Here is a 26,318-nt window from a genome sequence, read left to right on the forward strand (position 1 = left end):
GCCAATAAACTTTACAGGAGATAAAATAATAGAATTTTTTAATAAACTTTTTTCCCCCCCAAACAATGTCTGTTGATCTTCACCACACAGGGGCCATGGTGGAGAGGAACCCTTCTCTCCAGGCACCCTCAAAGTGTCCAGAGTAGACTTAGGAGAAAAGTATTTCTCCAGTGTCGGGAAGTTGAGGCAGGGGGTGAGGATAAGCAGAGGCCTGGGGCTGGCCTGGCGTCCCTCCAAAGGGCTCCTGAGAGCGGCGCCCTTCCCGGAGCATACGAGGGCTCTGCTGGTGGGCGCTGCTCTGCAGACAAAGACCCTCTTGAGTCCACCGCGGGCGCTGGGGGACGGGGTCCGCGGCGGCCCGGGGTGCCCACTCAGCCTCGGGATGGGCACGGGTTGACGGCCGGAGGTGGGGAGAAGATCCCAGCCATGGCTTCGCGTGGCTGGGCCACCAGACGTGCGCTCCGGGGGCTGCCATCAGCCGGCGACCCGGGAGGTGGCCGGGTCCCTGGGGATGCGAGGCGCTGGGAGGAGAAGGCAGGCCGCCAGCCCGCGGTGGGCACTGGAGACGGAGGGTGAGGGGCGGGGGTCGGGGGCCGGGAGACGCCGGCCGCTTCAATCTCAGCACCGCGGTCAGAGGTGGTGGGGCGCCAGGATTATCAGGCAAAGCAGCGGGGCGGCGAGCCCGGGCGCGTGCGCGGGGCCGCGGGAGTCCGCGGGCGCCTGGCAGGCGGCGCCAGGGCACGTCTGCTCGCCCCGCCGGTCCTCGCCGCCGTAGCCGCCCCAGTAGTCGTCCTCGGTGGGCGCGTCGCCGCCTGGGCGCCCCCGCGCGTCCTCGGCGGGCAGGTCGCGGTAGAGGGTGGAGGGGTCGGCCGGCGGTGCCCCGGCCTCGGCCACCCCGTACAGGTGGTTGGAGGAGCTGTTGGCGCGCGCGCGGCCCCCGGGCCGCGTGGGCGCGGCGGGCGGGCAGGCCTGGAAGTCGGCCTCGCGGAGCGCGCGCAGGTCGCGGCCCCGGCGCTCGGGCGGCGAGGCGCACGTCACGTCGGAGCTGGACACGCGCGCGCGCTGGAACCAGGCCCAGAGCGGCCGCGCGCGGCAGTCGCACGCCCAAGGGTTGGCGTTGAGTCGCAGGAACTCGAGCGCCGGCAGGTCGGCCAGCGCCTCGCCCGGCAGCGAGGCCAGGCTGTTGTTGAACAGGTAGAGAATGGTGAGGCGGCCGAGGCCGCGGAAGGCGGCGCGGTGCACGCCCTGCAGCCGGTTCCCGTGCAGCAGCAGCCGGTCCAGGCTGCCCAGGCCGCGGAACACGTGCTCCGTGAGCAGCCGCAGGCGGTTCCCGTGCAAGAAGAGGTGGCTCAGGTTGGCCAGGTCCGCGAACAGGTCATCCTGGGCGGGCGTGGGGGGAGAAGACGGGTGAGTGCGCCTGAGACCCTCGGAGGACGCCAGGGAAGCGCGGGGAGCAGCGTGGCAGAACAGGAAGGGGCCCGCCTTCTAGAGTCTTGGGTTCGAACCTGCCTCCTCTAACCTACTTGTGCGGGGAAAGCAATGTCGTTCTTAAAACTTTGGGGTGCATCAGAATCCCCTGCTGATCGCTGAGCCCTGTGCGCCTCCCCCCAAGTTTCCAATTCAACAGGTCTGCAGTAGGGGAGGGGTGGGGGGGCAGGGAGCGCTGAGATGTTGCATGTCTTCACCAGTTCCCAGGTGACGCAGACGCTGCAGGTGGGAGGGCCCCACTTGGAGACGGGAACTTACGATTTGGTTGAGCATTTGCCTTGTTTCATTTCATCTGCACATCTTACAGACGTCCTGATTCCAAATCCTGGCCCTACTACTAACTGACCCTTGAGCAAGTCACTCGGTATCCCTGTGACTCAGTCCTTCATCTGTAAGATGTGAGGTTAAATGAAACGACAGGTGTTAATATATTAATACATAGGGCGGGCATTGCCTGAGTTAGCCATTATTGTGAACTTGGCCAGCAATCTGTCTCCTCATCCGTAAAATGGGGGTGAGTGTACCTCCTCCTAGGTTTGTTTTGAGCCTTAAAGAAGACAATCCACGTGCAGATGAGATGGGTGAAGTCCGGGTTCAAATGCAGCTTTGCCCTCTTTGCAGCTGCATTACCTTCAGCAAGTTATTTAGCCTGTTTCCTCAGTGTGTGTAACTCAAGAGAACAACTCTTTCAGCAGACTGAGGGGGGATTAGATGAGATCCTGTAACCATGTGGTACCCAGTTGGCACACAGACCACCATCAATAAATGGTGGTTATTATGACAGTGGGGGCTTCCTGGGTGGTCAGTGATAAAGAATCCACCTGCCAACGCAGAAGACAAGGGTTGGATCCCTGGGTCAGGAAGATCCCCTGGAGAAGGAAATGGCAGCCCACTCCAGTATTCTTGCCTGGAGAACCCCGGCCTGGTGGGTTACAGTTCATGGGGTCATAGAAGAGTTGGATGTGACTTTAGCTAGTAAACAAGAACAACATGACAGTAGGGTCTTAGTTAGAATTCGGTTCCATCCCGTCCTTTAACAGAGGACTTTCCTGGAGCCCGAAGTTCTGCTACTAGGCTGGGACATTGAGGGGACCATGCCAGCTCCACCCTGCAGGGACAGTCTGTGCCCCCTGCCCAAGGCTGGGGAGTCTCTGAATCGGATGGTGTTAGTGATGGAAGGGCCCTGAACTGTGGTTCCAGGAGGGGAGGGGTGGGTATGCTGCATGGAGGGGAGTAGCAGGGGGCCAGGCTCCATATTTGAGCCAGTTCACTGAAGTACTGGTGATAGGCAACCTGGTTGGGGAGTGGTGGCTTCTGGGAGCACCAGCCCAACCTACTTTTTTTCTTTTTTTTTTTACAGAGGAGAGCTCTGAGACCCAGACAGATGAAGGGCTTGCCACAGAGGGGACCAGAGCCCCAGTCCTGAGGTTCCCCCCATCTTGTGGAAGACATCACTGTGGTCCGCAGACCCAAGGGGTCTAGCTGTGGGGGACAGGAGCCTCCTCCACCCTCAAGCCAGCTCCCCCTGGATTCCGGGTTCCTGGCAGTGGCTCTCCCACTGAGATGACCCCCCAGCTCCCCCCCACCCCCCTGCCAGGCGCCCGGTCTCAGGCTCTCGGGTGGGGGGGCGGGCGCTGACTCCACCCCACCCCCCCCCCCCCCCCCCCCCCCCCCCCCCCCCCCGCCTCCACCTTCCTGTGCTCCCGCGTCGTCTCGCCCCCCTCCCATCTGGCTTCCGCCCTCTCCGCTACAGGAACCGCGGCTGCCAAGAACCCTCCTCCCGGCGGCACCGAGATCCGCCCCCCTCCACCTTGAGGCTCCCGGCCGCCGCCCCGCCCCCCGCCCGGCTCAGGTCTCCCTCCGGGGCCTCGACCCTAGTCCAATGGGGCCTGGTGTCCTTGTCCTTCTCTTCTCGGCTCATCCAGGGAGGGGGCTGCATGCCTTCCACTCAAACACCTAATGAGCATTTCTCTTTTTAATGGAGCGTCAGCAAGAGTAAGATGCACCCAGAGATGCCGGGTCCGAGGATCGATATGGGAGGGAGGGGTATAGAGGGAGCGGAGGTGATGGGCATTTCGGGGGCTTCCGGAGGTCCAGAAGGGGCGACCCAAGTTCAGAGACCCCAGGGAACTCAGGCACCCTTGACTCGCTGCCCCAGAATTCTGTTACAGAATTCCCTGAATCCGGTCTCTTTGTCTTTCCCCCTGAAAGTCCTGTCCCTGCCCTTTCTGAGATCCAGCCTGGGGGGGGGGGTCCATACCCCCCAACCCCATCCAAGCTGTTGCCAAATCCCACTGCCACATCCTAGGCTGCAGCTCTCAGATGCAGCCCTTCCCCTCCCCGCTGTGAAAACGGTTCTCTGTGCATTAATAAGCTCTTGACTTTCACAGCCCTCGCCCTCCCCCACCACCCTCTCTCTCACCCCCTCCCTCTGGGCAGAGAGCATCTGCTAAAGTCATCCTCTTCCATTTCGGAAAAACCACATTTCCCTCACCACCCCCCCCCCCCCCCCCCCCCCCGGGCCGGTTCACAGCTCTCTGCATCCATTTGGAATCTTAACGCAGCATCCCTGCCCCCTTCCCTGGTCAGCATCCTGTTCTTAACCTTGCCTCTCCCTGTCCAGCCTCCAATCAGCTGCTGGGCTGTGTGACCTTGGGCAGCTGTAGGCACCTCTCTGAGCCTCAGTTTTTTTTTTTTTTCTTTACCCCAGTTGGTGAAACAGGGGACTTGAGGTCATTGATCATTAAGATCCATCCTCATCTGATATTAATGAGCAAGAGAGTCCTGGAATGTACCTCATTCATTCAACAAAGCTGTGCTGAGTGTCTGCCCTGTGCCAGGCACCCCCACGGATGGCTTCACCCATCTACGCCGGGTTATCATGAACCATCATTTGCGTCAGCAGCTGAGTAACCGAGCGCTTACCATGTGCCAGGCTCTGTGCTACACAGATCCCATGTAGTAACCGGATCCTCACAGCCCTGTGAGGCAGAAAACATTATCCTTCCCCTTTCAGAGATTAGGGGAGGGAGGGATGGAGACAGTAAGCGACTGGCCTAGGGCGCAGCAGCCAGTGGGGAATGAAGTGCAGACGTGAACTCTGGAGCCAGGCCTCCAGCTGCACTCTGGACTGAGCCAGACCCGGGGCGATTCTAGGCTGCGCTGCTCAGGAGCTGAGCGACCTTGGACGGGATGCCTTAACTTTTCCGAGCCTCGGGGTCCTTAGCCATTGAATGGGGGAAACAATGGTTACTCTGGATGGGGCTTCCCTGATGGCTTAGCGGGAAAAGAATCTGTCTGCAATGCAAGAGATCCCAGTTCGATCCCTTGTTTGGGAAGACCCCCTGGAGAAGGAATAGGCTAGCCACTCCAGTATTCTGGCCTGGAGAATTCCACGGACTATATAGTTCATGGAATCACAAAGAATGGGACTAACTGAGCGACTTTCACTTCACTTCACTGGACTGGGCATGCGGAGCCCTTTTTAAGCAGCACCCCCTTTAATCCTCACAACAGACCCCTGGGGTTTAGGTCATTGTCCCCATTTCACGGATGGGTCCGTTGAGGCTCAGAGCGGTTAAGTAACTTGCCCGAAGCCACAGGGCAAGTCAGATCTGCCTGATGGGAAGACTGCTCTTTTGTGCCACGCAGGCTGCCCTAATGATTCAAAAAAGGGTCGGTGTCTCTATCACCCAGCTCGGCTCCAGTCGGAGCGGTACTGTGGGAGAGCAGGTACCCTGTCCTTGTTCACGTCTGACCCCAGGACACAGCCTGGCGTGTGCTCCGTGAGTGTCCGTGCGGCAAGCGCCTGCCGCGGGCGAGCCCCCCACCCCGTTTCCACCTCCACCGCCCTCCTGAGACGCGGCGGCCCTCTTCCCTCCACCAGAGCGCCCCCCCACCCCCGGGAAGCCCTGGCGCCATCGCGAGTCGCGCCTGCGCCCTGGGCGCCTCACCCCGCGCGTGCGCCCCACCTGCCTGTGGCATCTCCCCGCTAGCTTCTCCCGGCCGTTCACAGGCAGGGGCTGCCTCCTTCCCGTCTGTGAGGGGCCAGGTGTTTCCTTCCCACGACGCCCGCGCCATTCATGCCAGGGGGCCACAGAACCGGCCCGCCCCATTTCAGAAGAGCCCAGCACCCCTCAAGGTGCCTCTGCCCAGGTCGCTCCTGACCTGGGATTCCTGATCTGCCATTTGTGATGGCACACGTGAGCCAGGATTTGCATTCTGGTCTGGCAGTTTCTAAACTGCCAACTGGCATTTCTAAACCAAACTGATTCAGCACTGGACTTTACAAATACGGATTCACTGACTTCTTACAGCTGTCGATGGAAGGTATTCTTTTCACTATTCCCATCTTAAAGATGGGAAAACTGAGGTTCAGAGTGGGGGGCAGCAACTTGCCGAAATCAAGTCAGAAAATAACAGAGTGAGGATTCAAACTCAGGTCTGCTGACCCTAGATTCCCTAACCTGCTGGAGTGCAACTGGATGGTAGAGACACCCAGCTCTTTTTTAATCATTAAAAAAATTTAATCATTAAAAGATTTGATCATTTAAAAAGCCTGCATGGCATAACTGATACATATTGATAAGGAGGTCAGGGTCTCAGTAATAGTGGTTCTCACACTGCTACTGCTAAGTCACTTCAGTTGTGTCCGACTCTGTGCGACCCCATCCCTGGAATTCTCCAGGCAAGAACACTGGAGTGGGTTGCCATTTCCTTCTCCAATGCAGAAAAGTGAAAAGTGAAAGTGAAGTCGCTCAGTCATGTCTGACTCTTCGCGACCCCATGGACTGCAGCCTACCAGGCTCCTCCATCCATGGGATTTTCCAGGCAAGAGTACTGGAGTGGGGTGCCACAGTAGTAATAATTAACAACAATAATAATGATAGTGCCCATACATTGATGTGGCCCTGTGCTAAATTTTATTTTCTCTTATTTATTGGCTGCAGCACGTCACGAGGGATCTTAATACCCCACCAGGGATTAAACCTGTGCCCCTTGAAGGGTAGCGCTAAGTCTTAAGCACTAGACTGCCAAGGAATTCCCTACATTTTAATCCTTACAGAACTTCTTAGATCAGTACTGATGTGGTTAAGTACTATCATGATTGCCAGAGAGGAAATGGACATGGACGTGAAGACAGGTTGAGTGATTTGTCCAAAGTCACATGTGAGGCCGGATTTCCATTCTGGTCTGGCAGTTTCTAAAGCAGGTGCTTTCAGAAATGAGCCCACTCTGCTGTTCTTATGTGCCCCCCCCCACCCCCCGCACCTGGTCGGACCCCCGTGGAGCGTTCTGAGTGATGAAAATGGCCTGAAATGTCATCAGATCATGAGGGTTCAAGTGCCACCGGGTCTTTCTGGTGGTGCAGCCTCAGAAACTTCATTCTATGTCCCCGCTCCCCGCTTGCTGTGAGGCCTGTGATGCTGAGAACATGTCAGTCCCCAAGCACAAGGTCAGTGTTTACCAGACTTTGGGACAAAGTCTTTGGGACCCTCAGTCTCAGCTTCCTTATCTTAAGGAGGTGTGAGCAGTCCCCCAGCAGGGCTGCAGAAATGAGATGAGGTGACTGAGCACACTTTGGAAACCATGAGGTGCCAAGTTAGGAAGGAAAAAAAAAAAAAGGAGTGTTCTGGCACCCACTCATGGTCTCAGCAGAATCCTTGAAGTTGACCCATATCTTCAGGATAGGGCCCAAGATGAGCCATTTCACCAAGACCAGCATTCAATGAGGCGGGTTTCTCTTTTTAAAATAGTATCTTAACAAGCATTTATAGCATGCTTACCGTATGCCAAGCACCATCTCAAGTGCTTTACAAATTATTCATGCACTTAACGCTTCTCAAATCCCTAGGAGATGGATGCTATGACTACCCCAATTTTACAGATGGGAAAACTGAGGCCCGGGGAGGTTATACACGTCACACACTTGTAAATGACAGGGCTGATGCCTGTAAAGTCCTCAGCACAGCACCCCACACTTAGTGTACCCCCTAATGGCTTGTTGTTCAGTCACTCAGTCCTGTCCAACTGTTTGTGACCCCATGGACTGTAGCCCGCCAGGCTCCTCTGTCCACGGGATCCCAGGCAAGGATGCTGGAGTGGGTTGTCATTTCCTTCTCCAGGGGATCCTCCTGACCCAGGGATCGAACCCGGGTCTCCTGCCATGGCAGCTGCTTTCTTTACAGCTGAGCCCCTAGGCTGAGGGCTTGTGGGCTATTACTATCATTATTTATGCAATAGTTATGCTTGCAATGCGGGAGACCTGGGTTCAATCCCTGGGTTGGGAAGATTCCTTGGAGGAGGGCATGGCAACCCACTCCAGTATCCTTGGCTTGGAGAATCCCATGGACAGAGGAGCCTGGCGGGCTACAGTGCATGAGGTCACAAAGAGTCAGACAGGACTGAGCAACTCAGCACAGCACATATAGTAAGAATAAAACACAGCATATTTCGCCACTGTACTATCTATTTTACTTCCTCTTTCTCCCTGCCCCTAGGGTGCTCTGCACAAAGGCAGGAGTTTCCTGGGTTTTGTTCACTGCCCTTTTTTCACCACCAGGCACTTACTGGGTGTTCAATAAATGTTGGATTATTAGTGCTAGCGTTACTGTCATTATCAGCATCAGATGCACACAGGCTGAGCAGTCAGGCCCCAGCTGGGGGTGGGGAGGGAGAAGGGCCGTCCAGGTGGGTGGGGGGAGAGGGTCGCAGTTGGAAATCCAGAGGCCTGAAACCGAAAGGGAGGATTTTCTCCTCGGATGGTTTGGAGGGTCTGTTATTGCTTCCTGGGGAAACAGTGGGAGGACTTGACTGTCAGACAGTCAGCATAAGAACAACAGTGAACAATATTTAGATCAATAATAATAACAATAAATAACCATTACTGTTATTCCTTCCGTTTTTCTGAGTATCCATTTCCCAGCTACTTCACAGCTCATTACCCTTTCTTGTCTCCTTCTCCCATTGCGCTGAGACAGTAGGTTTGGGGGGATGGGATCTAGGCAGGGTAGGGGTTCCCCTGGTCTCCGCACCCAGTGAGCGGGAGCCTCCTGCGGGGTGGCAGCTGTAGTGGCTCCGCCCTCCGCGCCCCGCTGCCTGTGATGTGGGAGGGCGTACGGGTGGGCGAGGAAAGCCGCCACGATGCCCCTCGGGCGGCACTGCCCGCGAAAAGGCAGAGTCCGCCGGAGGCAAGGGGGAGAGGAGAGATCATGGGAAGAGACACACACCTCCACCCAGACAGACGTGGGGGGGGTGTTTGGAGTGGGCGCGTGAAGGAGACAGACAGAAGAGGCAGAGGCAGACAGACGGGGGCGGCGAGTCCGTGAGCAAGAGGAGAGGGGCCGCAGGGACAGACAGACAGAGGAGTCAGACGGGGCAGTGGGGGCGCAGAGAAAGACGGAAGGGACAAAGGAAGGCCCTGGACCAAGTGGGACGAGCAGAAACCTTCAGAAGGGAGGGAGATGCTGAGAAACGGAGGGAGGGGCCGAGACACAGGGGAGAGGCCGGGACACGGGGGGAGGGGCTGGGACACGGGGGGAGGGGGTCGGACACGGGGGGAGGGGGTGAGACACGGGGGAGGGGGTCGGACACGGGGGGAGGGGGTGAGACACGGGGGGAGGGGGTGGGACACGGGGGGAGGGGGTGAGACATGAGGGAGGGGCTGGGACACGGGGTGGGGGGGGAGGGAGGGGCCGGGACGCGGAGGGAGGGAGGGGCCGGGACGCGGAGGCGCTGGCGGCGCTGGGCTGGAGGCAGGAAGGGTCCCAGGGAGAGAGGCGAGGCGGAGGCCCCCCACGTCCGCGGCCGCAGAGCCGGGCGCTCACCTGTAGGTGGAGCAGGCTGTTTTCCTGGAGGTAGAGGTACTGCAGGCTGACCAGGCCGCGGAAGATGGTGCCGGGCAGGCTGCTGAGCTGGCAGCGATAGAGGTGCAGCGACTGCAGCCGCTCCAGGCCCTGGAAGGTGTCGGGCTCCAGCGAGCGCAGGTGCCGGTTGTCGCCCAGGTCCAGCTCCTCGAGCGCCTGCAGGTGGCGGAAGGTGCCCGGGTAGATGGCCGAGAGGTTGTTGGAGAAGAGCCACAGGGTAAGCAGGCTGGGCCCAAAGGAGCCGGGCCGCAGCGCGGTGATGAGGTTGTTCTGCAGGAAGAGGCGCTGCGTGCCGGGCGGCAGGGCCCGCGGCACGGCCGAGAAGTTGTTGGCCTGGCAGCTCACGGTGGGCGGCGCCGGGTAGCAGGTGCAGAGCATGGGGCAGCGGGCGGCGGCAGGGGCTGCGGCCAGGAGGAGCAGCAGGACGCAGGCCGGTGGACCTGTGGGCAGACGGGTTGCCGGAGGGGTTAGCAGACCCCGCCCACCTACCCTGAAGGGGACCTGGGCCCGGGGCGCTCTGGGCGGGCTACCAGGGGGGGTGCCAGCCACAGACCCTGCCCACCTACCCCTAAGGAGACCGAGGCCGGGAGCCTTGCCTTCCTAGGTTGGAGGGGCCCGGATTCTGGGCTACTTCCGCTTTTGGAGCCTCCTGGTACATTAAAATAAATGCCCAGAGGACACTCTGACGGGTTGAAAGTTGTTTGATGAGCGGCTGTCTACTTCCATTCTGGTTTTCACTGTGGTGGGTCTGACGGTGACTCTAAGTGTTGACCACACTGCTTTGTGGTCTGGGGGTGGGGGGCGGTCCTATATGACGTTCTATACAGCAGGGGTTCCCCACCCCAGGACCTAATGCCTGATGATTTGAAGTGGAACTGATGAAACAATAACAGAAATAAAGTGCACGACAAACCTAACCCGCTTGAATCATCCCCGGACCACCCCCTCGCCTGGTCCCTGTAAAAACAGTCTTCCACGAAACCTGTCCCTGGTGCCAAAAAGGCTGGGGATGGCGGCTATACGGGGCTTTAGCAGCTTCCCTGTCCTCTCCGCATTAGATGTGTAACATTCCTCCTCTCTTACGAGAACGAGAAGGTCTCCAGACATCACTGCCAGTATCACCTGGGAAGAAAAACTGACCCCATGGGGAACAGGTGGCGCTAAACCAAGACCCTCTGTGAGTCTAAGGCCCCCTGGTGACCGTGGGCCTCTCCCTGGGGCCAGCAGCCATCTGCAGGAGAATAGGAGTGGGGTGTCCTGAAGGAATGCCACTTCTGGGCCCTGCCTGGGCAGAATCAGCACCCCGAGGGGGACAGCCCAGGAACCTCACTTTTTACACCCCAGGCTCCTCTCCTTCAAAGTCACTTAAAATTTTTTTTTTTCAAAGTAACTCTTGAAACTTGGCTATGATTCAGATGGAGAGGCAGGCCCAGGGGATTGGGCGCTAAAGAGTCGCGTCTAGACGCCCACACCCCCGAGCACCAGCAGGGCTGTGGGCCCCTCTCCCACCCTGACCCTGGCCTTCTGACCCTCACCGCAGCTGAGGAAGCTCTGGAACCACCTTGACCTCTGCCCTTGATCCTGGCTTCCCGGTGACTCGGGATTTTCTTCTGGCAGGTTTTGCAGCCCCCAGAAGCCAAGTGCTCATTCTCTGGCACGGGGTAAAGGGCACCGTCTGCTCCAGACAGTGTGCTAGAGCTCGGAAGGTAAGGACCCACTCCCTTGGACCCAAGGACCTGAGATCTTGGGCCCTGGGGTTGTCGGGAGAGTCTGAGGGGGTCCCTGCCTGCCGGTGACCCCTGGTGTCAGAGGTGTGATGGCATGTGTGAGCGAGGTGCTCTGTACATGGAGCACTTCTGGGCCCGGGGTGGCACATGGCACGCACACAGAGTGCACACAGTGCACACACGGGGTGGCACACGGTGCGCACTTGGGGTGGCACACGGAGCACATACACGGGGTGGCACACGGCACGCACACTCGGGGTGGCACACGGCGCTCACACACGGGGTGGCACACGGCACGCACACTCGGGGTGGCACACGGCGTGCACTCGGGATCGCACACGGCACTCACACACGGGGTGGCACATGGCACGCACACACGGAGTGGCACACGGCACACACTCGGGGTGGCACACGGCGCTCACACACGGGGTGGCACACGGCACGCACACTTGGGGTGGCACACGGCGTGCACTCAGGATTGCACACGGCACTCACACACGGGGTGGCACACGGCACGCACACACGGGGTGGCACACAGCACGCACACTCGGGGTGGCACACGGCACGCACACTTGGGGTGGCACACGGCGTGCACTCGGGATCGCACACGGCACTCACACAAGGGGTGGCACACGGCGCACACACGGGGTGGCACACGGCACTCACACACGGGGTGGCACACGGCATGCACACTCAGGGTGGCACACGGCATGCACTCGGGATTGCACATGGCGCTCACACATGGGGTGGCACACGGCATGCACTCGGGATTGCACATGGCGCTCACACACGGGGTGGCACACGGCGCGCACACACGGGGTGGCACACGGCACACACACACGGGGTGGCACACGGCGTGCACTCGGGATCGCACACGGCACTCACACACGAGGTGGCACAAGGCACGCACACACGGGGTGGCACACAGCACGCACACTCGGGGTGGCACACGGCACGCACACTTGGGGTGGCACACGCGTGCACTCGGGATCGCACACGGCACTCACACAAGGAGTGGCACACGGCACACACACACGGGGTGGCACACGGCGCTCACACACGGGGTGGCACATGGCATGCACACTCAGGGTGGCACACGGCATGCACTCGGGATCGCACATGGCGCTCACACACGGGGTGGCACACGGCATGCACTCGGGATCGCACATGGCGCTCACACACGGGGTGGCACACGGCACGCACACACGGGGTGGCACACGGTGTGCACTCGGGATCGCACACGGCACTCACACCCGGGGTGGCACACGGCACGCACACACGGGGTGGCACATGGCACGCACACTCGGGGTGGCACACGGCGTGCACTCGGGATCGCACACGGCACTCACACACGGGGTGGCACACGGCGTGCACTCGGGATCGCACATGGCACTCACACACGGGGTGGCACACGGCACGCACACACGGGGTGGCACACGGCGCTCACACACGGGGTGGCACATGGCATGCACACTCGGGGTGGCACACGGCATGCACTCGGGATCGCACATGGCGCTCACACACGGGGTGGCACACGGCGCTCACACACGGGGTGGCACACGGCATGCACACTCGGGGTGGCACACGGCATGCACTCGGGATCGCACATGGCGCTCACACTCGGGGTGGCACACGGCGCTCACACATGGGGTGGCACACGGCATGCACACACGAGGTGGCACACGGTGCTCACACACGGGGTGGCACATGGCGCGCGCACAGCGCACACACGGGGTGGCACACGGCATGCACATTCGGGGTGGCACACGGCATGCACTCGGGATCGCACATGGCGCTCACACATGGGGTGGCACACGGCGCTCACACACGGGGTGGCACATAGCACGCACACACGGGGTGGCACACGGCATGCACTCGGGATCGCACATGGCGCTCACACACGGGGTGGCACACGGCACGCACACACGGGGTGGCACACGGCACGCACACACGGGATGGCACATGGCGCTCACACACGGGGTGGCACATGGCATGCACTCAGGATCACACATGGCGCTCACACATGGGGTGGCACACGGCGCTCACACATGGGATGGCACACGGCGCTCACACACGGGGTGGCACACGGCACGCACACACGGGGTGGCACACGGCATGCACACACGGGGTGGCACACGGTGCTCACACACGGGGTGGCACATGGCGCGCACACAGTGCACACACGGGGTGGCACACGGCATGCACACTCGGGGTGGCACACGGCGCTCACACATGGGGTGGCACACGGCACGCACACCTGGGGGTGGCACACGGCGCGCACACACGGGGTGGCACACGGCGCGCACACACGGGGTGGCACACGGAGCGCACACATGGGGTGGCACATGGCGCTCACACTCGGGGTGGCACACGGCACGCACACTCGGGGTGGCACACGGCGCTCACACATGGGGTGGCACACAGCACGCACACCTGGGGGTGGCACACGGCGCGCACACACGGGGTGGCACACGGAGCGCACACATGGGGTGGCACATGGCGCTCACACTCGGGGTGGCACACGGCACGCACACAGAGTGCACACAGCACACACATGGGGTGGCACACGGCATGCACACACGGGGTGGCACACGGCGCTCACACGGGGTGGCACATGGCACGCACACACGGGGTGGCACACGGCACGCACACACGGGGTGGCACACGGCACGCACACAGCGCACACATGGGGTGGCACACGGCGCGCACTTGGGGTGGCACACATACATGGGGTGGCACACGGCGCGCACACACGGGGTGGCACACGGAGCGCACACACGGGGTGGCACATGGCGAGCACTCGGGGTGGCACACGGCGCATGCCCAGGGTGGCACACAGACCGCGTGCGCGGCGCCAACGTCAAGGATGCTTGGAGGAACCTCCTCCCTGGAGGACTGCAAAGGCGCGGTTGTCCCCGGCGCCCGGCCCCCCGTGAGCGTGCAGGCGTGTGCCCGCGGCCCCCCGCGTATGTGAGTGCCGGGCCCCGTGCGTGTGTGGGCCGGGTGTGATGTAATACTCAGTGACACAGCCGCCGCTGTTCCATTCGTTCACACCACCTCCGCGCTGCTGGCCCTTCTCACCCCTCCCCCGAGCGGCGTTTCACGATCACTCTCTCCTCCCGGGGTTTCTGGGAGCCACGTGGGCTGCAGGGGCACGTCTCTCGCCCCTCAGCCCCACCAGGCAGGGGTGGGAGCCCGGGGGAGGGTTTCAGGAGGGCTGAGTTTTGGGGCTCAAGACAGCGGCGCTCAGAGCCGGGCAGCCCTCCAGGCTCATCCGGTTTCAGGTTCTGGTTCTGCTGACCTGCCTGCCATGGCTCCGAGAGGCCCAGTGACTGGGCCAAGGTCACACGGCAGAGCAGCTGGCGAGCACCGGAGCGGAGGGTCCCCCTGTGGCCGGCCAGGGCCGCTCCCTTCCTGGTGGGGTCCCCCTCCAGCTCCCTTCCCCAAGGACTCGACACCAGAGAAAGCCAAATCCCTCTCTGAGCCCTTAATCCTGCGGCTGATCCATCACCTCGAAGAGTGTGTGTTCAGAAAGCCGCCACCCCCCCAACCCCCCCATCCCCGAGGATTAAGGAGCTCTTTCCCCAGCCTCCAGGCCGACTGTTCCCCCAGAACCTCCAGAGAATGGGGGGGGGGATAGAGGGAACAGAGAACCCCCGGGAGAGACGGCCCGCGGTTCCAGAGTGCTCCAGAGTCCGAGCGGTCCCGGGCACCAGGGTCTCCTCCAGCCTGGGGTGGGGTGGGGGGCGGGGTCAGCAGGGCCCCCTCAGTCCCTTTAGCCCACACTTCCCCGCCCCCCTGCCGGCCCTCGTCGCCCCCATCATCCTGGCCCCCCTCCCTGCAGCCTCTCTGATGCAGGGCCCTGGGCTGGGGGCCTCCGTGACAGCTGCCCTAACAGTGACTCTGTTGCCATTTCTGGCCCTGGCCGCCGCCATGCAAGGCAGCTGAAACCCAAGGAGCCTCATCCATAATTCAGGCTGCGGCTCACACTGGAAGCCAGGCACAGGGGAGGCTTGGGGGCTCTGGGCTTCTCTGCCCCCGGGGCCTGGTGAGCGCTGCCTTCCTCCGCCCCCCCCGCAGCCCCCCCCACCCCCGCAGCCCCTGCCTGCAGGTCTCCTCACCACCCCCCTTCCCGCCCCCTGCCTCTCCCCACCAGGACTCCATCCGCCCCAGGCCCCGCCTTCTCCCCCCAAAGGACCACAGGTCCACTCCCAGCCCCATCGTGAATGCCTGGTGAGGACCGCGGTGAGAGGCACAAGAGTCTCAGAGCAGGAATGGCGTACACCTCGTCAGCCATCAGGGGCTGATCCCTTATCTCAGTGGCCACGCCATCAGTGAGCGGCCCAGGCCCGCACCCGAATCTCAGTCTGCCATCAGCCCCTTTCTCCAAAGCTCCATCTGACCCCTCCCCACTATCTGGGCCAAGGAAAGCCCATTCCAGCAGCTCCCCTCACCCTCTCTGCTCATCTCATCTTTTCTGTTTCATTTTTCCCTGAAGTCAGTAGGTAGGTGATGCTTGAGTTGCAGGGGAGCGTAGAGCAGCGATGGGCAGAAACCATCTGTGACTGAACACCTACTGTGTGCCAGCCACAGCATTCGGACACATCTTTGTGCACAGAATCAACACAGCATCGCCCCTGTGAGATCAAGATTCTGGGCCCCTATTTGCAAGTGAGGACAGGGAGGCTCTCAAACGTGAAATGCGTTGCCTCGGGTCATGCAGCTGGTACAAGGTGGAACCTGGATGGCGCGAGTCCCTGTCTAAAGGGACTCTCTGACCTTTCTCTGGGAGATCCCATGTCAGCCACGGAAGCCACCCCTGCATGTGAGAGCTGCTGGGCTTGGGGAAAGAGAGCATAGAAATTGCGCCCAGGTGCACAAGGCCGGGCCAGCAATGACGCCGCTTCTGTTTGCCTGTTTAGGGTCGAGGCGAAGGGAGGACCCGGCTCTCTGCAACTTTGGCTCCCTGGGCTCCAGGCTCTGGTTGTTTGAGGTGACATCCCATCCAGAGGCGGGAAGAGAGGCCCCGTGTCCAGAAGATGAGGCCAGAACTGACCAGGGGAGGGAACAGAGAGAGATCGGAACATGGCATTGATCCCGGAAGGCAGAGGGGCCCAGAGCCAGAAATGATCCATTCACCGCGGGCCCATCGTCAAGGACGCCAGGCCATCGCCCTGGGGCATCAAGGCTCCCAAAGTTCTCTGCCCAGGAGTCACCCTTGGGTCCAGAAATCGCTGGGAGAGAACAAACTGGAGGAGGAGGCGGGGAAGAGTGGCCCCAGGGAAAATGCTCCCTGGGAAGGGAGTCCAGGCCTGGGGTTCTGACACCAGAAAAGGTTGGGAAGGGCTGGGGCCTGCCGGGCAGATGCTGAGGGGGTAGGGGCCGAGGAAGTGGGAGGCGATGGCGTGACGTAGGGGCCTGAGAGGCACTGGCGCAGGTGCCGGAGGTTTAGAGTCGCCGCAAACAGCTTCTCACCCCGCCAGAATGTAACACCCCGAAATAAGCAGCCGCCGTGGTGGCGGAGACGGCAGAATCCTCCTCCTCCTCCGACGGCGGCCGGCGGAGCCCAGAGATATAAATGGCAGCGTGCGGTCAGCCAGGGCGCCCACCCCTGGAGGCTGCCACCCCACGCCTGTGTCTCCCCCAAATCCCCCTCACAGCTGCCCACCCCCTCACCCCCCCCACCCCCCAGAGCACGGAGCGCAGAGCCAAGGGCGGGGGGCTGGCCCGCCGGCCACTCCCTGCGAAGAGCGGTGTGATGGGCAGGCGCTTTGGAAATGGAGGGCTCCCCACGTGGACGTGCTCACCAGAAGTCTCTTTGTCTCTCTCTCTCGTCCCTCTGCCTCCTTCCTTTCGGCCCTTCCCAGTCCTCGGCCCGGTCCTGACGAACCCCGACCGCCTCTCCCCGCTGGTTTCCCAAACCCAAGCCTGGAGCTCACGGTCTCCTGTCCCTGACCCCGCACCTCTGTCCACCACCCGGTCCTCCTCCGCTCGCGGGCTGTCTGCTCACTCACTCCCCGCGCCCTCGGCATCCCTAGATCGCAGTCCTCAGCGCATTCTCGTCCCTCCCACCACCAGGAGCCGGCCCGGACCCTAGTGGTCTGCCCCCCTCGCCCCTGACCCGCCCTCCCCTCTCCCCGCACCCCCTCCGTCCTCACCGGGGTTCCCCTGTCCTCCCAGCTTTCCCCGTCTAACCTTTCTTCCGCCTCCTCCCTGCCGCCCTCCGCGGACCCCTCTCCATCTCTGGCTGCTCCTTGCCTGCCCCTCGCTGCCAGCCCCTTCCCACCCCAGCCCAGCCCCCGGTCCTTGGCCCACACCCTGGTCGGTCGGCCACACCGTCCGTGGAGAGATGCCCTTTGTAGCGCCCTCCGCTGTCCTATCGGGGCGGGCCGTTGGGGTCTCCCCCGCCCCCCGCGCCCCCGACCCTCCCAGACTGCGCCCTGCTCTCAGCCCCCGTCCCCCCGGCGACTGGAAAGTGCTGAGGCACCGGGCGCCAGAAGTTGCTGAGTCGGCGCTGCCCGGCCGCCCGGAGTCCTCAGCATCGCCCGGAGCAGGTGGGGCCGGGATGGCGGGACCGGAGCACCTCCCCGCCCCGGCCCGGGTCTCCCCTCGCTCACGAGCCGCTCGCCCACCCCGGCGGGCTCCGGGGGCGGGGGCGGGGCCCGGGGCTGCGTGCTCCCCCCATCCCCCCCAGGCCGCCCCCCACCCGCCCGCCCTGGGGGCCCGGGCGCCCGGCTTCCCTCCGCCCGCGGGGGTCCCTACCTGGCAGCAGGCTCCCGAGCCCGGGCAGCATCTTGTCGCGACGCTCAGGGGAGGGGGCGGTGGGGGGAGGGCGCCTCCACGGGCTCCCCGAGCCTGCCGGACGGACGGCGGGGGACCCCGCGGGGCTCCGGGAGGGCCCCGCGCGGCGTGGCCGGGCCGCGGCGGTCTACCCCGCGCCCCGCGGGCTGCGAGCCTCGGGAGCAGCCATCGGCCCCGACGGGGCGCGGCGGGGCGCGGAAGGCTGGGGCTGGCCGTCGACGCCCGGGGCCCGCGCCCCCGGGAGTGCAGGCAGCGCGCGGGCCCGTCCCCGTCCGTCCGTCGGTCCGCGCGCCCCGGCCGCTCGCCGAGCGAGAGTGCGGACGGAGAGGCTGCTCTTCCCACCGCCTCCTCCCGGCGCTCGCTGGCTCCTCCCTCGTCTCCGGGCTTGCCGGCTTAACCCTTGCCTGGCCGCCAGGAGGCGGAGCGGCTCCCCCGCCCCCGGCAGTCCGGCCCCCTCCCTTGCCTGGCGGGCCGGGAGGGCTGTGTTCGATCGCTCTCGCCGCGCCCCGCTGGTGGAGGAATCCCCGCCTGAGGTGGTGCGGTCGTGTTCGGGAACCCTGTGGACTCGCCCAGTTCTCCCCCGCACCCCAACTCTCCCGAAGGGCTCCTGGGTCACCTCCCCCCACCTCGCGCAGCCCCGGGCCCCTAAGCGCAGGCCTCGGACGCTCCTCCCTCCGGGAGAACTCCGAGATTCCACCTTCTCTTCTGTTCCCAGACCCCGAGCCCTGAGTGTGTAAGAACAGTGTCAGTGGGTGCAAGCTCCGGGGCACGTGAGAGCGCGCGAGCCAGGATACTTGTGCAGGTGTGATAGGGCTGGCACGTGATCTTCCGTAGGGGCCGGTGGCGGGGGCTGGCCCGGGCACCTGAGTGGGCGAACCGATGGGTCGCCGGGTGTCCGCCCGCTTGCGGGTGAGCGCGGCTGGGGAACCTGGGGCCGAGGGAGTTTGGCGCAAGCGAGCTTGAGGACGGGGTGGCAGGGTTGTGTGTGCCCTGGCGTGTGTACGCCCCTTGATGTGCTCGCAAGCGGGGCAAGTTTGGGTGCGCCCGGGTCTCCTCCGAGAGGGCGATGGAACCCTCGCGCGGACTTCCTTCTCAAGAGGGGTGCATTCCGACCTCTTCTGGACCCTGAGCGCCCCTCATGGCCTCGTTCGGGGCGATCCCTGCGGGGCCGACACCGAAGCATCTTCTCATAAAGGCGGCGGTGGGGTTCACCCCGGCCTTCAGCTGCTCCAGGGAGAAGGGCACCCGGAACTCGGGAGCGCCCCGGCACGGGATGGGTGGGGGGCCCTCGGGGTCGCCGTTTCGGGGCCGCAGGTCGGGCTGGGGCTGTGAGCGCGGCGCGTACGCCCCGGGCGGGCGGCGCAGGACCCGCAGGCGTCCTGGACAGCACCGCCCGTGACCGAGCGACAGATGCCCTCGGCGGTCCGCCGGGCTCCTCTCCCTCCCGGGCCAGAACAACAGCTTAGCGCCTGGCATACAGTCGGCGCTCTATAAATGCTGATTTCATCTTTCCTTGCTCTCTGTTCCAACCGTAATCTCATCCTTCCCTCGTTCCCATCCGATTCCTCTCCTGTCTCCCCCGACTCATTCACATTTCACGGTCCCAAACTCCGTCCCCTCCCACCCTTCCCCTCTCCATTCTCTCTCCCTCCCTTTCCGCGTCTGCCTCTTTCTGTCCGTGTGTCTGTCGCTCGCCTCCGGTCCTCCTGACCCCCTGTCTCTCCATCTCTGGGTCTCGTGTCTCTCTGTCTCCCAGCTCCCTTTCCGCCCGGTTTCAGTCGCGGGCTCCCAGTGCTCTTGACCCTCTGCGCTCGGGCGCCCCCCCCCCGCCCCCCGTTGGCTCCATTGTCTGCCCTTCCCGGGCTCCCAACATCTAAATGCCCTCTCCTCGCGTCTCAGCCTTCGAGTGGGGTGGGAGTGCCGAGGGACGGCCCCGGGGCCCTGTTCCCCCCGCCCATCTCTAGAAAGCAGGGTCCCTGCGCGTCCCGGGGCCCACCCCGCGGAGCGCCCGCGCCCGGGAGGGGGGCCAGCAGGGGGTGGCGGGGAGGGAGTGTTGGGGGTAGCAGGGTGGGATTTGGCGGCCTTCCCCGGAATGAGCCGCGGCACAATCTGTCGCTGGGTTTGTTTGCCGAGCTGCCTCCGGAGCGCGGTGGGGCTGGCTCCCGGGAGCGAAATATCACACGAGGCGGAGACAGACGCAGAGGGGCGGGTGGGCGGCGGGCTGACTCAGGTGTGCGCTGTCATCGGTCCTGGGTTCAGCGCTCTTGGAGAGGGGGTGGTTGGGGGGGGGGGGGCCTGGGACCTCCGACACAAGCGGGTCCCCGAGCTGGGAGGGGAGCCCCCATCCCAGGGTGACTCGCAGGAAAGGGGGCGCCCCTGCCAATGATCCCTGCCTGGGAGCCCCAAGAGACACCCCGAACTTGGGTGTGTCCCAGTCGATGCACATTCCCTGTGCTCACTACCCCACTACCCAGGCGTCGGTTGTCTATAATTACCTGCTGACTCACCACTTTCCCCAACTAGACCGCCTGCTTTGTGAGGGCAGGAAATTCGCCCCATCCATCTTTGCATCCCCAGCAGGTGCTCAATGAACAGGTCGGATGGATGAATGGCGCGTGGGTGGGCGGTGGGGGTCTCAATTTACAGGAAATACCATCTTCCCAGGAAAGCTTTCCACCCCTTGTTCCTCCTTTCCCTTGGGCATTACCCCCCAACCCCCAGCCTCTCCTACAGACAGGCGGGAAATTGGAAACAACTCTTCCAGAAGACCAGAGTCCTCTGGGTGACCCAAAGGGAATGCCTTCCTTTTCCTGGGGCCTCAGTTTCCTCGTCTGTATAATGGGATTATACCACTCACAGTTAAGCTTCGGTTTACCAGGAAGTCTCCAGCGAGTCAAGGTGAAATGAGGTTCTGCCCCGTGTTGGGGGTGGCAGCTGTTGTCGTTACTGTTTGGGTGGTGATCCTGAAGGTCTTATCTCAATAGAATTAGACACCGTGTCTCATTGAACTAAACTTCTGCAGTTAGAGGTTTGGGGATCTAAGGGATGGAAGCTGATGTGGGTATGCATGCTTAGTTTCTCAGTGGTGTCTGACTCTTTGCGACCCTTTGGATGAGTAGCCCACCAGGCTCCGCTGTCCATGGGATTTTCCATGAGTGTGTTGCCATTTTCCTCCTCCAGGGGGGTCTTCCCCACCCTGGGATGGAACCCGGGTCTCCCGCCTTGCAGGCAGATTCTTTGCCTACTGAGTCACTGGGCAGGCCCAGGCTGATGGCCCTCGGGGCAAAGTGAAAAGGGGGCGTCTTCCGGGCACCAGGCAGGGCTCTGCAGGGTGCTGTGTCCGCGCCTTGGCACAGAGCTGGCCCGCCCTCTGGTGGCCTTAGGCGGATCTGCAGCCCCAAGGGATGCCCAGGAGCTCAAGCAAAGCAGCTGATGGATGGGCTTTCCCTGAGAAGGAGGGTTCCCTGGGTGGAGACCTGGGAGGTCGCGTAGAAGGAGCAGGACACGGACACAGACTAGATGGGTGTTGACTTCATCAAGAGTGCCCTCCTATCAACATCGGCCCAACTCTCAGTGTGACCCCCAGAGTCCCCTCTTCCTTCTGGGCAGTTCCGTCTGGTGAGTTCAGGGAACTTCGCTGGTTCTTCTTCTCCACTTATCTGGCAACCTCCCTGTAGGATGCTTGTTGGTTGGTGGGCCTACAAGGTGGGCTGGCTCAGTGGTCAAGAGCAGAGCTTTGCTGGGTTCACCTCCTGGCTCTGCTGTGGCCACAGCTAGATGACCTTGGGCTAGCAGTTAAAATTTCCTAAGCTTCCATTTCCTCCTCCGAACAATGGGGGTGGAGGACGGCAGCAAGCAATAGTAGTTCACGGAACTTCCCTGGTGGTCCAGTGGTTAAGCATCTGCCTGCCGATGCCTATGCCGATGCCGGGGACACACGGGTTGAATCCCTGGTCAGGAGAGATGCCACATGCCTCGTGGCAACTAAGCCTTGAGCCTGTGCTCTGCAATAAGAAAAGCCACCATGATCAGAAGCCCACACACTGCAGCAGGAGGGTAGACCCCCGCTTGCTGTAGCTGGAGAAAGCTCAAATACCCAGCATAGCCAAAAATTAACCAAATTAATACATTAATGGAAAACAAAGATCAGGGGAACCTGGCCTGCTGCAATCCATGGGATCACAAAGAGTCAGACTCGACTTAGCACCTGAACAACAACAAGGAAAAGAGTAGCAGTTCCCAGCTCATCGAGTTGTTTAAGGATCAAATGAGACAAGGCATGAAAGAACCTAACAGAGAGCCTGACCCTATGCTCCATAAATGCTAATAATGTTCGTATTAATTTTCTTGTTTAGCCTAACAGCAACTGGAAGACATAGATGCTGCATTTTAGGGGCAGGCAGCAAAGTTATGACCTGAAATCTCAGAGGTCCCAGTGGCAGAGCCGAGTCTGAGAGTCAGTTCTTAGTTAGAATGTCCCACCCCACGTGTCTGACCGCCTCTCCGCCTGCCCCAGCCGCAGACCAGGGTCGTCTGCCCAGTGTGATGAAGGCAAACCAGACCTGGAGTCTGGGTTAGGAGTCTTGGGTTCTAGCCCGGACCCTGCCTCTGAATGGCTGTGTAATGTGGGACAGACTGCTATTGTCTCTGGGCTTCCGGCTCCTTCTTTCAAAAGGTGCATCTTGGACTCAGTACCCTTGAGAAGTCTCGCAAAGGCATGACTGGGTGACACCCCACCTCTGTGACTCTGGAATCAGAAGCTACTGAAAATGAAGCCTCTGAGCTAGATTCCATGCTGCCCCCATCTTGTCCAGCCCTTGGGGTGTGACAGGGGCCCCAGAGGAAGGTTAGAATTTCTAGGGATCCCTCAGACCCCACTCCCCCAGGCACTCCCGCTGGCTGCCAGGCCTGCCCCGACCCTGTCGGTGATCAGCGGTTGGTGAGCGCGTACTTTGGAGGCAGGGAGAAACAGCTGCCCCTGCCCTTGGCACCCAGACCCCTTGCCAATGAGTCCCTCGTCCTCCTCTGCCTGCGTGCTGGGGACAGGGGTCCTTTCTGAAACAGGAGACAAGGAGACTGCCCTGCTGGTCCGGAGGTTAGGAATCTGCCTTTCAATGCAGGGGGTGTGGGTTCCATCCCTAGCGCGGGAACCAAGACTCCCCACGTGGCGGCACAGCTACTGCGCCTGTGCATGCTAGAGTCCGCACACCGAAACTGGGAAAGCCGCAACCCTCAGCGAAGACCCCGTGCAGCCAATAAACACATAAAACAAGTCAAACAGGGAGAACACAGGAACGAGACGCGCTTAAAGGGCGAGGTGCCAGAGGATGCCCTCGCCCCTGCTTCGTTTCTAGGGTCTCTGTCCGTCTCCATCATTTGTGCTAACTGGCCTTTACTAACTACTTGCTTCGTGCCATGAATTTATGTGCACTGGCTCATTTAAGATTCAGAGCAGCTCAGTGGAACGGGAGTCTATTGATATCCACTTTACACAGATGGAGATACAAACTCGGAGAGGTGGTACTACTTTTCGATCGGGGCGGGAAGGGGCTTGCTCTGGGTCTCGTGCACTGGAGTGTTTTCCTGTGGTCCTCCTCCAGCCAGCATCCTTCCATGGGGGAAAAAGTTCCAGAAACTAAGCGGTTGTGTCCTCAGAGAGTCTGCGTTCCCCTTTTATTTTTTATTAGTTATTTATTTGGCTGTGCCGTTGACTTAAGGAACTCAGTTCACTAACCAGGGATTGAACCCAGGTCATCGCAGTGAAAGCCTGGAATCCTGACCGCGGGGCCACAAGAGAACTGCCTGGATCCTCCTTTGAGACCATGCTTTGGGTATCCAGAGCCCTGGAATCTCCCGATCAAATGACCCGAGCCTACTTCCAGTACCTGTGTGGGCAGCTTCTCCCATCTACCTTTACGCCCCTGTGTGTACCCGTAGGTTGGCTAGGAGGCAGCTGTTTGGACGGGCTGTGGGTGGAGCTTGGACATGTAAGAGGAATATGCCCATGCATCTGGGTGAGGCCCCTGGCTTGGGATGGAGCTGTGTTTGGGGAGAAGAGGAGTTGGCTGTATTTCTGTACAGACCTCCGAGAAGTCGGTCATTCTAAACTTGAACTTGGCGTCCAATGTCAGGTTCTTTTGAAGAACACGACAGAACAATACCAGTGTGGTAAGAGGCTGGGGGTACCCTGCCAGCCTATGGTACCCGAGCCTCTGTTTAGAAGGATTAAGGGCCGCTGGACCAAGCGGTCACATGGCTTCATCAGAGGTGTCATGACAAAGAAGCCTGGAGTCAGGCTCTGAATCCAGGTCTGTGTGAGTCTGACTTTCCTTCGTGATGCTCCGGGCCACTCCCGAGCAACAGCCCGAGTATTGGCTCCCTGCAGCTCTCTCGGTTAGAAGGCTGAGTCCCGCGTCCCTGCTGGCTCAGGTTCGATCCCTGGTCTGGGAAGATCCACGGGCCTCAGAGCAGCTAAGCCTGGGCACCACCCGCATTGAGCCTGTGTTCAGTGTCCGGGAGCCGCAACGACTGAGGCCGCGTGCAGAAACTTCTGGAGCCCACGCGGCCGAGAGCCCGCCCCCCCACCCCCAACGCCAGAAAAGTGACGGAGGCCCAGCACGGCCAAACAAGTGAACACAATTATTCAAAGAAAAAGCAGGCTGTCCCACTGCGTCTGCGGGAGCGCGCTTCCCGGTGGAGAGAGCCTCCCTTTCCGGCGGGAGTGAGCTCCGTGTCGTCCTTGACTGCGCCTGCTTCGTGCGCCCGGCTCAGCGCGGCCCAGAGGGGGCCCTCGGCAAAGGTGGCTGAGCTGCGGGGCCGCCGCTGGGGAGGAGGACGCGAGTCAGCCCTCGCGGTGCGCGGCGCAGCTGGCTCATGCCCAGCAGGGGGCGAGAACTCTGGGTTGGCAGGCGGCTTCGGGGAAGGACTGGGAGGCCTCGCCCGGGGGGTGGCTGTCGGCCGAGTTGCTCTAGACCCCATTAGCCGGGGCGGCCGCGCTGCAGGACAGAAGAGTCCCCAGACTCACCTTTCCCGGTTGCCCTCATTCTCCAACCGCTCCCCCAGCCCTTGGAGACCCCATGGGAGGGAGGTGTTCGTGGCATGCCCTCACCGTGTGTTCCCCCGCGGACCACACACTTCTCATCTGCACAGCACAAGCCGTCCCTTTCCCCGGCCATTCCGTGCGCCGAAGCCCCCGAATTCGCCAGGGAGCACAAGGGGCGTCGTGGGGGACGATGCAGGGAACCTCAGCTCCAGGTCGCAGCACGCAGACCCTCGTGTGGGTCCCGGTCCCGCGGTGGCGGTCAGGCCCCTGCTCCGGGATCCAGCCCCGGCGGCCCACCTGCGGACGGCTGTCTCGGTCTCCCAGCCCACTTTCCTCAACTCGTCCCCAGATGAATCTGCCCAAGGTGTCCTGCGACCACACACCCTCCTGCTCAGAAGGCTCCAGTGGCCAGGTCTGGCTGGCAAATGGTTAAATTTATTGGCTCTGAAATGCTCATTCAAATGGATAAGAGAAGCCTCCAACAGATAAGCAGGTGAAGGATGTGGACCAGTACTCCACCCAAGAGGATAAGCAGAGAGTAAACAAATACTTGGAAAATAGTTCAGCTGGTTAGTGATCAAAGAGATGCAAATGAGAACAGTATGGAGATTGCATTTCATACTTATTAAATTAGCAGAATTTACAACCCCCATCCCCCGGTGCTGGCAGGGTTGGATGAAGTCTGTCTTCTTCCATCTCTGGAAGCAGTGTGTGGAAATTCTGGAAAACAATCTAGCACAATGTAACAAGAGCCTTGAAAACATTATTACCTTTTGACCCATTAATCTCATCCCTGGGAATTGGTTTTAAGAGCACAATTCAACAGAAGAAAAAAAGCTCTGGGCACACCACGGGCTTTATTCTTCTGCGTTTCTCCAGGTAGAGAGATGGTTAAGAAAACCATGTCTAATGTAGTCAATGCAACATTATGCTGCCACAAAAATGATAATTATAAAGAATATGCAGAAGCATGGGAACTGTTCATAACATCATGTTTATTGAGAAAAAGCAGGATACACAATTTGCATGAACACTGTGAGTGCAACCACGAATAGTAAGTATTCATGTTGACGAAGTCTGGAGGAGAATATGCAAAATTGAAAATTATTTAAGGTTGGGGAAGTGATGAGTGGTTTTCCTTTTTGTTTAAGAATCATTCTTTGTTAATGTTGAAGTGTTTTCACAACAGAATACTATAAAAACAAAACCATTTTTATTGCTTATAGAATAAAGCCAGAACTCCTTAGCCTTCGCTCGCTATAATGATTACTTAAATATTAGTAATGGATGTAAAAATTTTAATTAATAATGAAATAATTAAAAAAATAGTGATCACATTTGTTGGTTGTTTACTACATTCCAGGCAGTGAAGTGAGTGAGTCATCCATGTGATTT

General features: G+C 60.8%; 1 protein-coding gene across 1 annotated transcript; it reads right to left on the reverse strand.

Annotated features, from left to right (window-relative positions):
• Positions 1-21: 21 nt before the first annotated feature.
• RTN4RL2 (reticulon 4 receptor like 2) lies at positions 22-18,208 on the reverse strand. The gene is made up of 3 exons (XM_070472925.1): positions 17,843-18,208; positions 9,315-9,793; positions 22-1,380 (listed from the first exon to the last, which is right to left on the reverse strand). Exons 1-3 carry the CDS (start codon positions 17,871-17,873, stop codon positions 631-633), a joined length of 1,260 nt encoding a protein of 419 aa, XP_070329026.1. The 5' UTR covers positions 17,874-18,208; the 3' UTR covers positions 22-630.
• Between the last annotated feature and the right edge of the window lie 8,110 nt (positions 18,209-26,318).

Source organism: Odocoileus virginianus, chromosome 10, assembly GCF_023699985.2.
Source record: "Odocoileus virginianus isolate 20LAN1187 ecotype Illinois chromosome 10, Ovbor_1.2, whole genome shotgun sequence".
In the NCBI taxonomy this organism is placed as follows: Eukaryota; Metazoa; Chordata; class Mammalia; order Artiodactyla; family Cervidae; genus Odocoileus; species Odocoileus virginianus.

Excerpts from the sequence above, each read along its gene's own strand:
- RTN4RL2 (XM_070472925.1), bottom strand. The coding sequence starts at position 17,873 with ATGCTGCCCGGGCTCGGGAGCCTGCTGCCAG. Across the intron at positions 9,794-17,842 it reads GCTCGGGAGCCTGCTGCCAG|GTCCACCGGCCTGCGTCCTG; the intron begins GTAGGGACCCCC and ends GTCTGCCCACAG. Across the intron at positions 1,381-9,314 it reads ACAGCCTGCTCCACCTACAG|GATGACCTGTTCGCGGACCT; the intron begins GTGAGCGCCCGG and ends ACGCCCGCCCAG.